General features: G+C 40.5%; 1 protein-coding gene across 4 annotated transcripts in view; it reads left to right on the forward strand.

The window, feature by feature from the left end:
* The window catches only part of LOC112254111 (protein MTSS 2), a 115,407-nt gene that overhangs the window by 99,114 nt on the left and 3,789 nt on the right, over positions 1–12,504 (forward strand). For 2 of the 4 annotated variants that reach the window (XM_024426339.2, XM_024426342.2), the window contains exons 10-12: positions 2,155–2,251; positions 2,637–2,789; positions 11,428–11,553. In XM_024426339.2, coding sequence (XP_024282107.1) covers positions 2,155–2,251; positions 2,637–2,789; positions 11,428–11,553 — 376 coding nt within the window. The remainder of the gene's footprint in view (positions 1–2,154; positions 2,252–2,636; positions 2,790–11,427; positions 11,554–12,504) is intronic. The other 2 variants (XM_024426345.2, XM_024426344.2) reach the window with 1 other exon arrangement.

Consider the following 12,504-nt stretch of genomic DNA (forward strand, 5'->3'; position numbering starts at 1 on the left):
GACGGAAAAAGCTTCTATCTCAAGGCCATCAGACTGTTAAACAGCCATCACTAACATAGTGATGGCTGTTTAACATCACTAACCAGTTTCCCACTAACATAGCTGCTGCCAACATAGACTCAAATCTCTGGCCACTTAAATAGACTTAATAAAGGTATCACTAGTCACTTTAAATAACCTTTAAATAACGTCACTTTATATAATGTTTACATATCCTACACTACTCATATGTGTGTATACTGTATTCTACACCATCTACTGAATCTGAATGTTATGACTAGACAACCTAACGTACAATTTCAAAAATACATTAACCAGAAAACATACAATGTAGTAAGACACATCAAAATGTGCATCTCTTTATATCAGAAAAAAGGACCACGGTGTCTGTGTGCAGTTTCCAATACATCAGTTATCCACCGACTCAATAAGTTAATTTCAGAAGAAATTGTTCATTACATGTCAGAGGATGGTATTTTATTAGGATCCCCATTAGCTGTTGCAAAAGCAGCAGCTACTCTTCATTAACATGAAACAGAACAGAACTACAGTGTCTTGCAAAAGTATTCACTACCCTTGGCATTATTCCTATTTTGTTGCCTTACAACCTGGAATTGTTGGGGGTTTGTATCATTTGATTTACACAACATGCCTACCACTTTGAAGATGCAAAATATGTTTTCTTGTGAAACAAAGTCAATACTTTATAGAACCACCTTTTGCAGCTATTACAGCTGGAAGTCTCTTGGGGTATGTCTCTATAAGCTTGGCACATTTAGACACTGGGATTTTTGCCCATTCTTCAAGACAAAACTGCTCCAGCTCCTTCGAGTCGGATGGGTACCACTGGTGTACAGCAATCTTTAAGTCATACCACAGATTCTCAATTGGATTGAGGTCTGGGCTTTAACTAGGCCATTCCAAGACATTTAAATGTTTCCCTAAACCACTCGTGTTGCTTTAGCAGTATGCTCCTGGTCATTGTCCTGCTGGAAGGTGAACCTCCATCCCGGTCTCAAATCTCTGGAAGAGTGGAACAGGTTTCCCTCAAGAATTTCATAGTATATAGAGCTGTCCATCATTCCTTCAATTCTGACCAGTTTCCCAGTCCCTGCCGATGAAAAAACATCCCCACAGCATGATGCTGCCACCACCATGCTTCACTGTGGGGATGGTGTTCTCGTGTGAAGAGGTGTTGGATTTGCGCCAGACATAACATTTTCCTTGATTTCCAAAAGCTCAATTTTAGTCACATCTGACCAGAGTACCTTCTTCCATATGTTTGGGGAGTCTCCCGCATGCCTTTTGGCAAATGTGTTCGCTTAATTGTGTTCTTTAAGCAATGGCTTTTTTCTGGTCACTCTTCCATAAACCAGCCTTGTGGAGTGTATGGCTTAAAGTGGTCCTATGGACAGATACTCCAATCTCTGCTGTGGAGCTTTGCTTTGCAGCTCCTTCAGGGTTAACTTTTTCACTCAGGGCCCCACTTCCTCTTGTCATGTTAGTCATTGCATACCTTAGCTATTTATAACTCTTTAGAACTTCAGATCAACTAGCCCATGTCAGTTAATGATTCAAAAAATAAATAATCTGTCCATAGTTATTGTTGTAAATTGTATCACTCAAATATCACATGAATACACATTAAACATGGCAAAATGTATAGATTTGCAAGAAAATGTGCTTTAAAACTGCAACATTTTCTTTGCACCCAATGACAAAATGTGTAGAATGGCAGGAAATAAGTTTAACCCTGCAAAATTCTCTCCACCAACGAGAGGTGAACAATTTGTCATGAACAGTGCTTGTGCACATAGAAATAGAAGTCGTGCGTTCGGGGGGTATGCAATGGTATGCAATGACTGACATGACGAGGAAAACTGATGATGCACTACATTTCGAGATTGAACCTTGTGCATTCTACTATTACAACTTTCAAGAGTAAGTTGAAAGCTGGACTGAGTTCCTTAAAAAAAAATAGTTTACATTTTTTTCTGAAGTTTGTTCACACACTGTCTGTCGCTTGGCTCCATTTCAGATGTAATGGTGCCAGGTTTGTATGACTTGTTGTCTTTCTCTCCTTTTCTATTTCTCTTATTACCTTTTTCATTAATATGATTTATTTCTCTTCCACAAACTTTCTCACTCTCTCAGTAACTACAACTCTATTAGGTACGTCCCCTCTCTGGACTCCATCGCTACCTCGGTGGACAGCATTCACCTTTGCCTGCCCTCCATGGACCCAGCACAGGTAAGACTGACTGACTTTATCCATTTTGAAATGCTCCTATGTGCCCTTTATTCTTTTGGCTGCTGAATTTTTCAAATGCATCAATCATAATCTCACCCCATTGCTGCACTTTCGCCCAGGGGGCTTGATTTCAACAAATTTGAAAGAAAACTTCAGTCCACTGCAGCATAGTATATTAAATCATTCTTACATTTAAAGTTCAAACTATTGCCCTTAACTTGAGTACTGTTTTATCTAAACCCCAGTAAACAGTATAAAAGAAAGACGTTGCTCTGTCTGGCCCCCTCCCTCAACCTGAGTTATGCAGTACCCTTTACAACTTCCGCTGCTTGAAACACAAACCATTTTCTCTCTATCCCTCCTCCCGTCGTCCCTTCGTGGGTAGCGCCGCTCGCCCAGTCCGTTGGCACGCTTTGAGGGCTGGGACGGTACTGCGCGCTCCCTCAGCGAGGGCAACTCGCCAACCATCTCCGCCCGCTCTGGTGCCCACCGCACCCATGTCCGCTCTGCCAGCCAAACCAGCCACAGAGACACCACTGTGAGAACACACACCCCCTTACTGGCCCCCTGTATACCCACTGTGGCGTAAACCCCCACTCATGGCCCCCATGTAAACGTGTGTGTGCATTATGTGTGTTGTCTGTATTTGTCCAGTTGTGTCAAATGAATGTATCCAGTGTCTGTCTGTTACTGTGTGGGTATGTGAGAGTACTGTATCTGTGAGAGTACTATATCTGTGTGAGAGGGAGATAAACAGCTTTGGATAATTTACTATTAGTCCTTACTTTGACCTGCTGCCCACTGGAAAAGTAAAATGATCAACTTGAAGTTCTCTATAACCCTACTAGCTGCCTCCTGAAGGTCTAAAAGCCATTGCTCCTAGAACAGTAACAGTTGACTGTATAATAGCTACTGTGCTAATATAGTAATTCTATGTGTGTGTGTGTGTGTGTGTGTTTATATACAGTTGAAGTCGGAAGTTTACGTACACTCCAATACCTTGACTTTGTTGTCCTTCAGCCATTTTGCCACAACTTTGGAAGTATGCTTGGGGTCATTGTCCATTTGGAAGACCCATTTGCGACCAAGCTTTAACTTCCTGACTGATGTCTTGAGATGTTGCTTCAATATATCCACGTAAGTTTCCTCCTCATGGTGCCATCTATTTTGTGAAGTGCACCATTCCCTCCTGCAGCAAAGCACCCCCACAACATGATGCTGCCACCCCCGTGCTTCACGGTTGGGATGGTGTTCTTTGGCTTGCAAGCCTCCCACTTTTTCCTTCAAATTAAATGATGGTCATTATTGCAAAACAGTTATATTTCTGTTTCATCAAACCAGAGGACATGTCTCCAAAACTACGATCTTTGTCCACGTGTGCAGTGTGCAGCAAACTGTAGTCTTGCTTTGTTATGGCGGTTTTGGAGCAGTGGCTTCTTCCTTGCTGAGCAGCCTTTCAGGTTATGTCGATATATGATTTGTGTTACTGTGGATATAGATACTTTGGTACCTGTTTCCTCCAGCATCTTCACAAGGTCCTTTGCCGTTGTTCTGGGATTGATTTGCACTTATTGCACCAAAGTACGTTCATCTCTAGGAGACAGAATGCGTCTCCTTCCTGAGCGGTATGACGGCTGCGTGGTCCCATGGTGTTTATACTTGTTTGGAAATGGCTCCCAAGGATGAACCAGACTTGTTGAGGTCTCCAATTTTTTTTATTGGCTGATTTCTTCTGATTTTCTCATGATGTCAAGCAAAGAGGCACTGAGTTTGAAGGTAGGCCTTGAGGCCAGTCAACTTAGTGTATGTAAACTTCTGACCCTCTGGAATTGTGATACAGTGAATTATAAGTGAAATAATCTGTCTGTAAACAATTGTTGGAAAAATGACTTGTCATGCACAAGGTAGTTGTCCTAACCGACTTGCCAAAACTATAGTTTGTTAACAAGAAATTTGTGGAGTGTTTAAAAAGCGAGTTATAATGACTCCAATCTAAATGTATGTAAACTTCAGACTTCATCTGTATATGTGTATATTTGTGTATGTGTACAGTACCAGTCAAAAGACACACCTACTCATTCAAGGATTTTTCTTCATTTTTTCTATTTCTACATTGTAGAATAATATTGAAGACATCAACTCTGTAATAACACATATGGAATCATGTAGTAACCCAAGAAGTGTTAAACATATCAAATATATTTGAGATTCTTCAAATAGCCACCCTTTGCCTTGATGACAACTTTGTACACTCTTGGCATTTTCTCAAGCAGCTTCATAAGGTAGTCACCGGGAATGCATTTAAATTAACAGGTGTGCCTTGTTCAAAGTCAATTTGTGGAATTTATTTCCTTCCTTAATGCAGTTGGACCAATCAGTTGTGTTGTGACAAGGTAGGGGTGGTATACAGAAGATAGCCCTATTTGTTAAAAGATCAAATCCATATTATGGCAAGAACAGCTCAAATAAGCAAAGAGAAACGCCATTCCATCATTACTTTAAGACATGAAGGTCAGTCATTTCTAGAACTTTGAAAGTTTCTTCAAGTGCAGTCGCAAAAACCATCAAGCTCTATGATGAAACTGGCTCATGAGAAACGCCACAGGAAAATCTGCTTGACAGAGTTCAAATAACAGACACATCTCAACATCAACTGTTCAGAGGAGAATGCGTGAATCAGGCCTTCATTGTCGAATTGCTGCAATGAAACCACTACTAAAGGACACCAACAATAAGAAGAGACTTGCTTGGGCCAAGAAACACAAGCAATGGACATTCAACCAGTGGAAATCTGTCCTTTTGGTCTGATGAGTCCAAATTTGAGATTTTTGGTTTCAACTGCCGTGTCTTTGTGAGACGCAGAGTAAGTGAACGATCATCTCCGCATGTGTGGTTCCCACCGTGAAGCATGGAGGAGGATGTGTGATTGTGTGGGACACTAATGTTGGGGGATTTGGCCTGGCTCACAGTCTGCGTTCCAATTCATCCCAAAGGTGTTTGATGGAGTTGAGGTCAGGGCTCTGTGCAGGACAGTCAAGTTCTTCATTACCAATCTCGACAAACCATTTCTGTATGGACCTCGCTTTGCGTACATGGGTGTTGTCATGCTAAAACAGGAAAGGGCTTTACCAAACTGTTGCCACAAAGTTGGAAGCACACAATCGTCTAGAATGCCATTGTATGTTGTAGCTTTAAGATGTCCCTTCACTGGAACTAAGGGCCCCAGCCTTAACCATGAAATCCAGCCCCAGATCATCATTATTCTTCTTCCACCAAACTTTACAGTTTGCACTATGCATTGAGGCTGGTAGCGTTCTCCTGGCATCCGCCAAACCCAGATTTGTCCGTTGGACTGCCAGATGGTGAAGCATGATTTGTCACTCCAGAGAACGTGTTTCCACTGCTCCAGAGTCCAATGGCATCGAGCTTTACACCACTCCACCCGACGCGTGGCATTGCCCATGGTGATCTTAGGCTTGTGTGCAGCTGCTCGGCCATGGAAACCTATTTCATGAAGCTCACGACTAATAATTATTGTGCTGACATTGCTTCCAGAGGCAGTTTGGAACTTGGTAGTGAGTGTTTCAACCGAGGACAGACCATTTTTACCCGCATCAGCGGTCCCGTTCTGTGAGCTTGTGTAGCCTACCACTTCGCGGCTGAGCTGTTGTTGCTCCTAGATATTTCCACTTCACAATAACAGCACCCAATTTTATACGCCTGTTAGCAACGGGGGTGGCTGAAATAGCCAATTCGACTAATTTGAAAGGGTGTCCACATAACTTTGTGTATATAGTGCTATGTATATATAGTATTTAGTGCCTCTAACTTCCTCCAGTCCCTGTGATAGTCTCGCTGCCCTTCCCAGTGCTCTTCCTTGTGTCTACATCCTGTTCATTCAGTGTTAAGTGGCCCTGCCGGCCTGCCCGGATATGTTCACCTCTGTTCCATATTATTTATTGTCAAAATGACTTTCACTTCTGTCACATCAAACAGGCCACTGCTTGTTTTATTTTTGCATGAGCTGTCTTAAATGTGTATGTATTTATAATAGAATGTGGCTTTTGGAAAGATCTTGACATTGGCAAGTTGTTAATCGGACTACTGTCATCACCACTAAAGATGGCAAACAAATCAAGCAATATTTGGATATAGCCATCTAGTTTATCCCCTGAAAGTTAACTTGTTTTCTAGCAGTATTGAAGGGGTCTGTTATTTGCTAGCTAGCCAATTTGATTTGGTCCATTAGTCAATGTAGCCTATCATGTCTGTCAGCAGCAATCATGGTTAAACCAACGTAGGCTAGGTAAAACTGTTGGTTGAAGAAAACAGTATAATTCGGTTAACTTTCCAATATGTTTAGCCAACTGTACACAGTTTCTACCGGTAGCTTGCAAAATAAACATCAGCTAACAGTAGATCAGCAAATGCGCAGAGCCTGCAAAGGATGGGAAATTAACCTAAACCACTCATACTTGTCAGGTATAGTTCACATTTATTTCATAACACTCAAATGTGACCAACCGGCTCAAATCGGTTGAATGTAGCAAAATTTGAAATGGTGTTTTTTACATTAGATAAAAGTAAAGCAACAATAGCACACACTGCATTTTTGAGGAGCAATGGGAAAGTAATTCTGCTTTGAAAGTTGAAAAATGTGTAAACTCACTTTTGAGAAAATTGCCTTTTTTGAATGTTTTGGTACCTAGTGAAGAGCTATTCTTTGTCTACACCCATTCAGCATCGTTCACACCCTCTTAAAGCTTTAGCCCCACCCATCTCGTTTCGCTCTCGGGGCGTTCAGAGCGCACACTTGACGCTCTGGCGGATGATTTGTTTACCTCTGGATAACATGAAAACAGCCTAACCAGCTCAGCTGGCAACAATTTCATTATGTTTTTTTCCACACCGGCCATATTCAACGGGTGTTGTGCGTTTGTAAATTCTTCTGTTATTCTGCACTCTGGCATACTCGGACTGAATTTACGAATGCACCCAAAATGGTTACTTGCATAGTGGAGTCTTTTGTTAGCTTGCAAGCTAGCTACATATGTTAAATAGGTAAACCACGTGTAAGATCATACACATCACGTAACGTTAGCTAGCAAGCCAGCTAATGTTAGCTAGTTAAACAACAATGAACATAGTGCCAAATCATGTTGTTACTACCCTGCATGAATCTGCTGGGCGCTAACCAATCAGGTTCAATGTTAGCTAGCTGACATTAGTCTCTAACTAGCCAAGCAAGCGGATCTGGGTTATGAATAATATCATACACGTCACATTTGCTAACAAGCCAGCCAGCTAACGTTAGCTAGTTAAACAATGAACAAAGTGCCAACAAGGCCACAGTGCTGGGAGCTAACCATCCAGGTTCAATGTTAGCTAGCTAACATTAGGCTCTAACTAGAAAAGCAAACAGCTCTTGGAAATTAATAATAACGTCCACTAGGGAGCTATCCAGCTAATGTTCGCTAGCTAGCTAACAGTACACTTTAGCTTAAGACATATAGCTAGCTAGGAAAGAATGAACCTAGCTAGGTAAACAATGTGTAAGATCATACACGTAACATTAGCTAGTTAAACAACAATGAACATAGTGCCAACTCATAACATTACCACGCCCTGCATGAATCTGCTGGGAGCTAACCAACTAGGTTCAATGTTAGCTAGCTAACATTAGCCTCTAACTACCCAAGCAAACATCTCTGGGATGCAAATAATATCATACACGTAACATTAGCTAGGGAGCCAGCCAGACACTTTAGCTTGAAATGAAATCACTTTCTGTCAAAATTAGAAATGTGTATAATCTGGAAATGTAGCTAGCTAGACTATTTTACCCGTATACATCATCATGCATGGTGGACAATTCTCCCTGTCATGAATTCCATGCCATGGTTGCCATAATCTTATGTTCATACAAATATCTACACATGTTAATTTAGCTGAATATTAACACGGTTGACACTGAGATAATGTTTATTTTTTGCTGAGTTTATATAACATTGTTGCAAGAAGTTTGTATAATTAAAAAAAATTCAAAGTTTTGAATCCGGTGACGTTTTGCATTAAATTCATAAACCATGTGCCATGGAATCGGTAGGTCGAAAATCTCTTCCTAACTATTTTGCAATCTATATGGCACAGCTGTAAATTTTGGGGTCCTTAAATGAAACTGGTATACTTTTTTGTTTATCACGATTTTCTTTAACCAATTATGGTCTTTAATACAGGGCTGACAGACAAGTTCCCTACTTTTTCCCCCTTCCACTTTCCTCTTCCATTTTTGCGGTAATGCTGCAATTAGTTGGTTGTAATTTTGGGTAGAGCAGACATTTCCATATAGTTGTTAGCTGCATGTGTGACAACTACACCAGTCCTATTTAAGGTATATATGTTTTTCTTCTATTAGTATATTTGAGTTCAACCACAATATTTGTTGTATTCTTTGTTCTGTTTTTTTTTCTGGTGGATTAAATTGAAATTGCAATCAACTTTCCATGGCTTGTTTTAAAAATAAATATATTTTGGAGATTTTCTTTCCTTTGAATAAAGGGAAAAAGGCCATTCTTGAACATGGGGTGAGACATTCTTATTCATTTGCTAGAGAACCCGTTAGGATTCAAGTATAGCTCTTGTATGACTGAAGCCTTTAGTGAGCAGTCTAATGCTTTAATATTTAATCATTTCTGCCCTCTGAATTCATAGTCATTATAAATAGGCCTGGCAATTTTGTCTGGCATGCCGTTCCAAATCAATTTTAATTTAAATAACTGTTTTCTAGGTGTAGGCAAGACCATAAGCAAATAGGTAAACTGGGATATGACTAAATAGTTCATCTGGGTGATTTTCCACAAATAAACAGGTATTTACATGGCAGCAAGATCATATCTATTTTTGCTAACTTTCTATAAAAATGTATTGGAGTGAGATAATTTATTTATTTTGGGATGTGTATACCGAGTATGTCCACATCACCATCAGACCATTTTATTGATAAACTACACGGTAATGTAAAAGTTTTTTATATATATATATACTCTTACACACTCAACCCCTTTCCCCCACAATCAACCGTTAGCTCAGATGCTCAACGGTTGTTACATCCCAACTAAAGCAAGGACTTGATTTACGAATGTATGTACAGTTACAGCTGTTTGAGAAAGTGTGCACGATTGCGCAAAAATGGGGGGATTTGATTAACCATTGTCAAGTCCAGGTGATGGAGATCAGATCCACCACGTTCCCCTGAAACACACACTCTGGCTTTGTAGGACCAACCCTGCCAGGCAGGCTCAGAGTATTGAGGGGGCAGTGCTGCTCTCGTAAGTCTCTGTATTCCTCTTTCTGTTTTGGCTGCATATAGGCAACTTACGGTAAGCCATTAAACAGATAAGGACTTTAGATTGGTCGCTCAGATGGGTGTCTAGGGTTGGGGACCGTTTCATCATGATAGGACCAAGAAATTCAATTTATAATTTATTTTAAAATGTATATCCCTCTGCACAAAATGCGAAGCTATCTCGCAACCCCTGCTCACAGACACACATTAGTTCTGGGATATGCAACAGTTTTCCTTTTTCACTCACTTAACGCCACACTTTTCCAAACGCAAAAACACACACCACACCTTCCATCACAATACATACCCACATACTGTGCCTTCTATGTCTTCTGTTTGCTATGTTTTTATCTCCACCATGTTGATTGAGTCATTTTGTGTTCCAGTTCGTTATATTTGGAGATGTGTTATCCTTTCTTCTAATGCCGTTTTCTCCATTTATAAAATACTATAAATGGAAAGTGAAATAATTATTTTACAACATTCCCTATCATGAATGGTATTTTTTTACGTTATTATTACAATCCTTTCCATGGCTAGTATTGGGTGTTCCATTTCACTCCTCTATGAGGACTGTAATTTTTAGAACAGCCATGGAGTGGTCTTTGTGTCTCGGAACATTTGGTTGTCAATATACAGTTTATCGATTACGAGAGCTACACGCTTCCCTTTTAATCTATTCTTCTTGAAGATTGGGTACAGAACTTGGGCGCTCATATCTCTGTCCTAAACAGTGTACATGTTCGAGTTGGATTTTATCCACAGCATCGAGTGGGATTTGAAGCGCTGTAAGAAAGAATTCCTTCGCTACTCTTTCAGGAACATCTCCTTCTCTTTCTTGAATACCGGTACTTGATTTTCTCTCATAGATCTAGTCTGTATGTCTAAGGCTTCTCCTTTTTAAATTCACTAATGTCTGTTTCAATCTTATTGACTACCCTTTTTAACTTGTCTGTTTATTTCTCCATTGTCACAGCTTTTTCGTCACTCATCTCGAGGCTCGCCTTCAACTTCTTTATATCCTTACTGACTAATTCAAGTAGGCCCAGTTTGTCATTTAACAGATTGCTTTCCACCCTTACCAGTCCCGGTGGCGGGAAAGCATAAATCGTCTCTGTCCGTCGGAGTCGCTTTATCTTTTGGAGATTGATTCCCCTTTTTTACTCTCTGTCTTGTTTGAGTGTTGCTTGCTTTTGTAATATGTGCCAATACATTTCTCACGCCTTATGATTTGTTTTGTTATCCAGATTGAATGTTATTACCCACGGGAATATGAAGTGCTATTATATAGCCTAATTTACAGATATTGAATATTACGTGTTTATCTCGAGGCAATCTGCACTACTGTGTTCAGTCTGCCGTCTTGGAATAGCTAGCAAGGAAAGCTAGCCAAAGCTGGAAGCTACCCTTATCTGTTGCATTGTAAAGCATTCTAGCCTGTATTTCTACATTCCGTGTTCACATTATTCAAGTATGTTAACTTCTGTGCAGCATGAGTGGGGAGCTAACATGATGCTGCCCAGACTCCCAGTGCAGGCTAAGGGGAGCAGGCATGGTGCACTGCACTTGCGCTATAGGGGACATCGGCTGCTCTGATAGACTTGATCTGTCAGACACATTTCACAGAAGTACCGAAAGTAACTCAAATGTTCTAGTTTTGAAAAAGTACCGAACTTTCGGTATACCGTGTAACAGTGTCTGTATCTAATTATCCAACAGTGATTATAGAATGTGTCTTGTACTTAATGGTGTATCTATATATAGAATATGTATAGAATATATATAATCTGTGGGCAGTGGCACAATGTGATATTGTTGGTATTTGTTTCAGGAGTTGAGCGGGCCGTGGTCGGGGCAGATCGGGCCGGGCACAGAGAATGGCACGGCCATGCCCCCTCCACACAACGCCTACACACAGCACGGAGAGAGAGCGCGCACCATGTCCACATCCGGAAAGGTAGCACACACAAACGGACACACACACACAGAATGCTTATCAGTTTGTACTTTGATATGTGGTCAATGATTAATTCAAATAAGCACTGGTGCAGTATGTTCCACCGTTTCTGAATCATTGACATACAAACCAACCTTCTTGTAACCCATTAATAATTCATTGATTGTACGATAACTTAAGAAATATTTCCACAAGGAAATGATGGCAACACTTTGCATTACATAGGCATTACTCCAGGCTAAATATATAGCAAAAAGTTATCTAACATTAAATATAGGCAGTAACATTTAGTAGGCCATCATTGGAAATAAGAATTTGTTCTTAATGACTTGCCTGGTTAAATAAATAAAATAAAATAAATGACCTAATTTTGTTTTCCAAGAAAATTGTTAGAGCTTAAATAAGTGGTAACAGCATAATTGCATGTACCGGTTTTACTATGACGTTACATTTTCTTGTATCTATACTGAACAAAAATATAAACTCTGCTTGTAAAGTGTTGGTTACCATGTTTCATGAGCTGAAATATAATATCCCAGAAATGTCCATCCCTGTTAGTGAGCATTTCTTCTTTTCCAAGATAATCCATCCACCTGACAGATGTGGCATGTCAAGAAGCTGATTAAACATCATTACACAGGTGCACCTTGTGCTGGGGACATTAAAAGGCCACTCTAAAATGTGCAGTTTTATCACACAACACAATGCCACAGAGGTCTCAAGTTTTGAGGGAGAGTGCAATTGGCATGCTGACTGCAGGAATGTCCACCAGAGCTGTTGCCAGATAATTTAATGTTAATTTCTCTACCATAAGCTGCCTCCAACGTCATTTTATAGAATTTGGCAGTACTCACAACCGCAGACCATGTGTAACCACGCCAGCCCAGTACCTCCACATCCGGCTGGTTGGCTGGGCCTGGCTCCCCAGTGGGTGGGCCTATGCCCTTCCAG

This window comes from Oncorhynchus tshawytscha, linkage group LG07, assembly GCF_018296145.1.
Source record: "Oncorhynchus tshawytscha isolate Ot180627B linkage group LG07, Otsh_v2.0, whole genome shotgun sequence".
Lineage (NCBI taxonomy): Eukaryota > Metazoa > Chordata > Actinopteri > Salmoniformes > Salmonidae > Oncorhynchus > Oncorhynchus tshawytscha.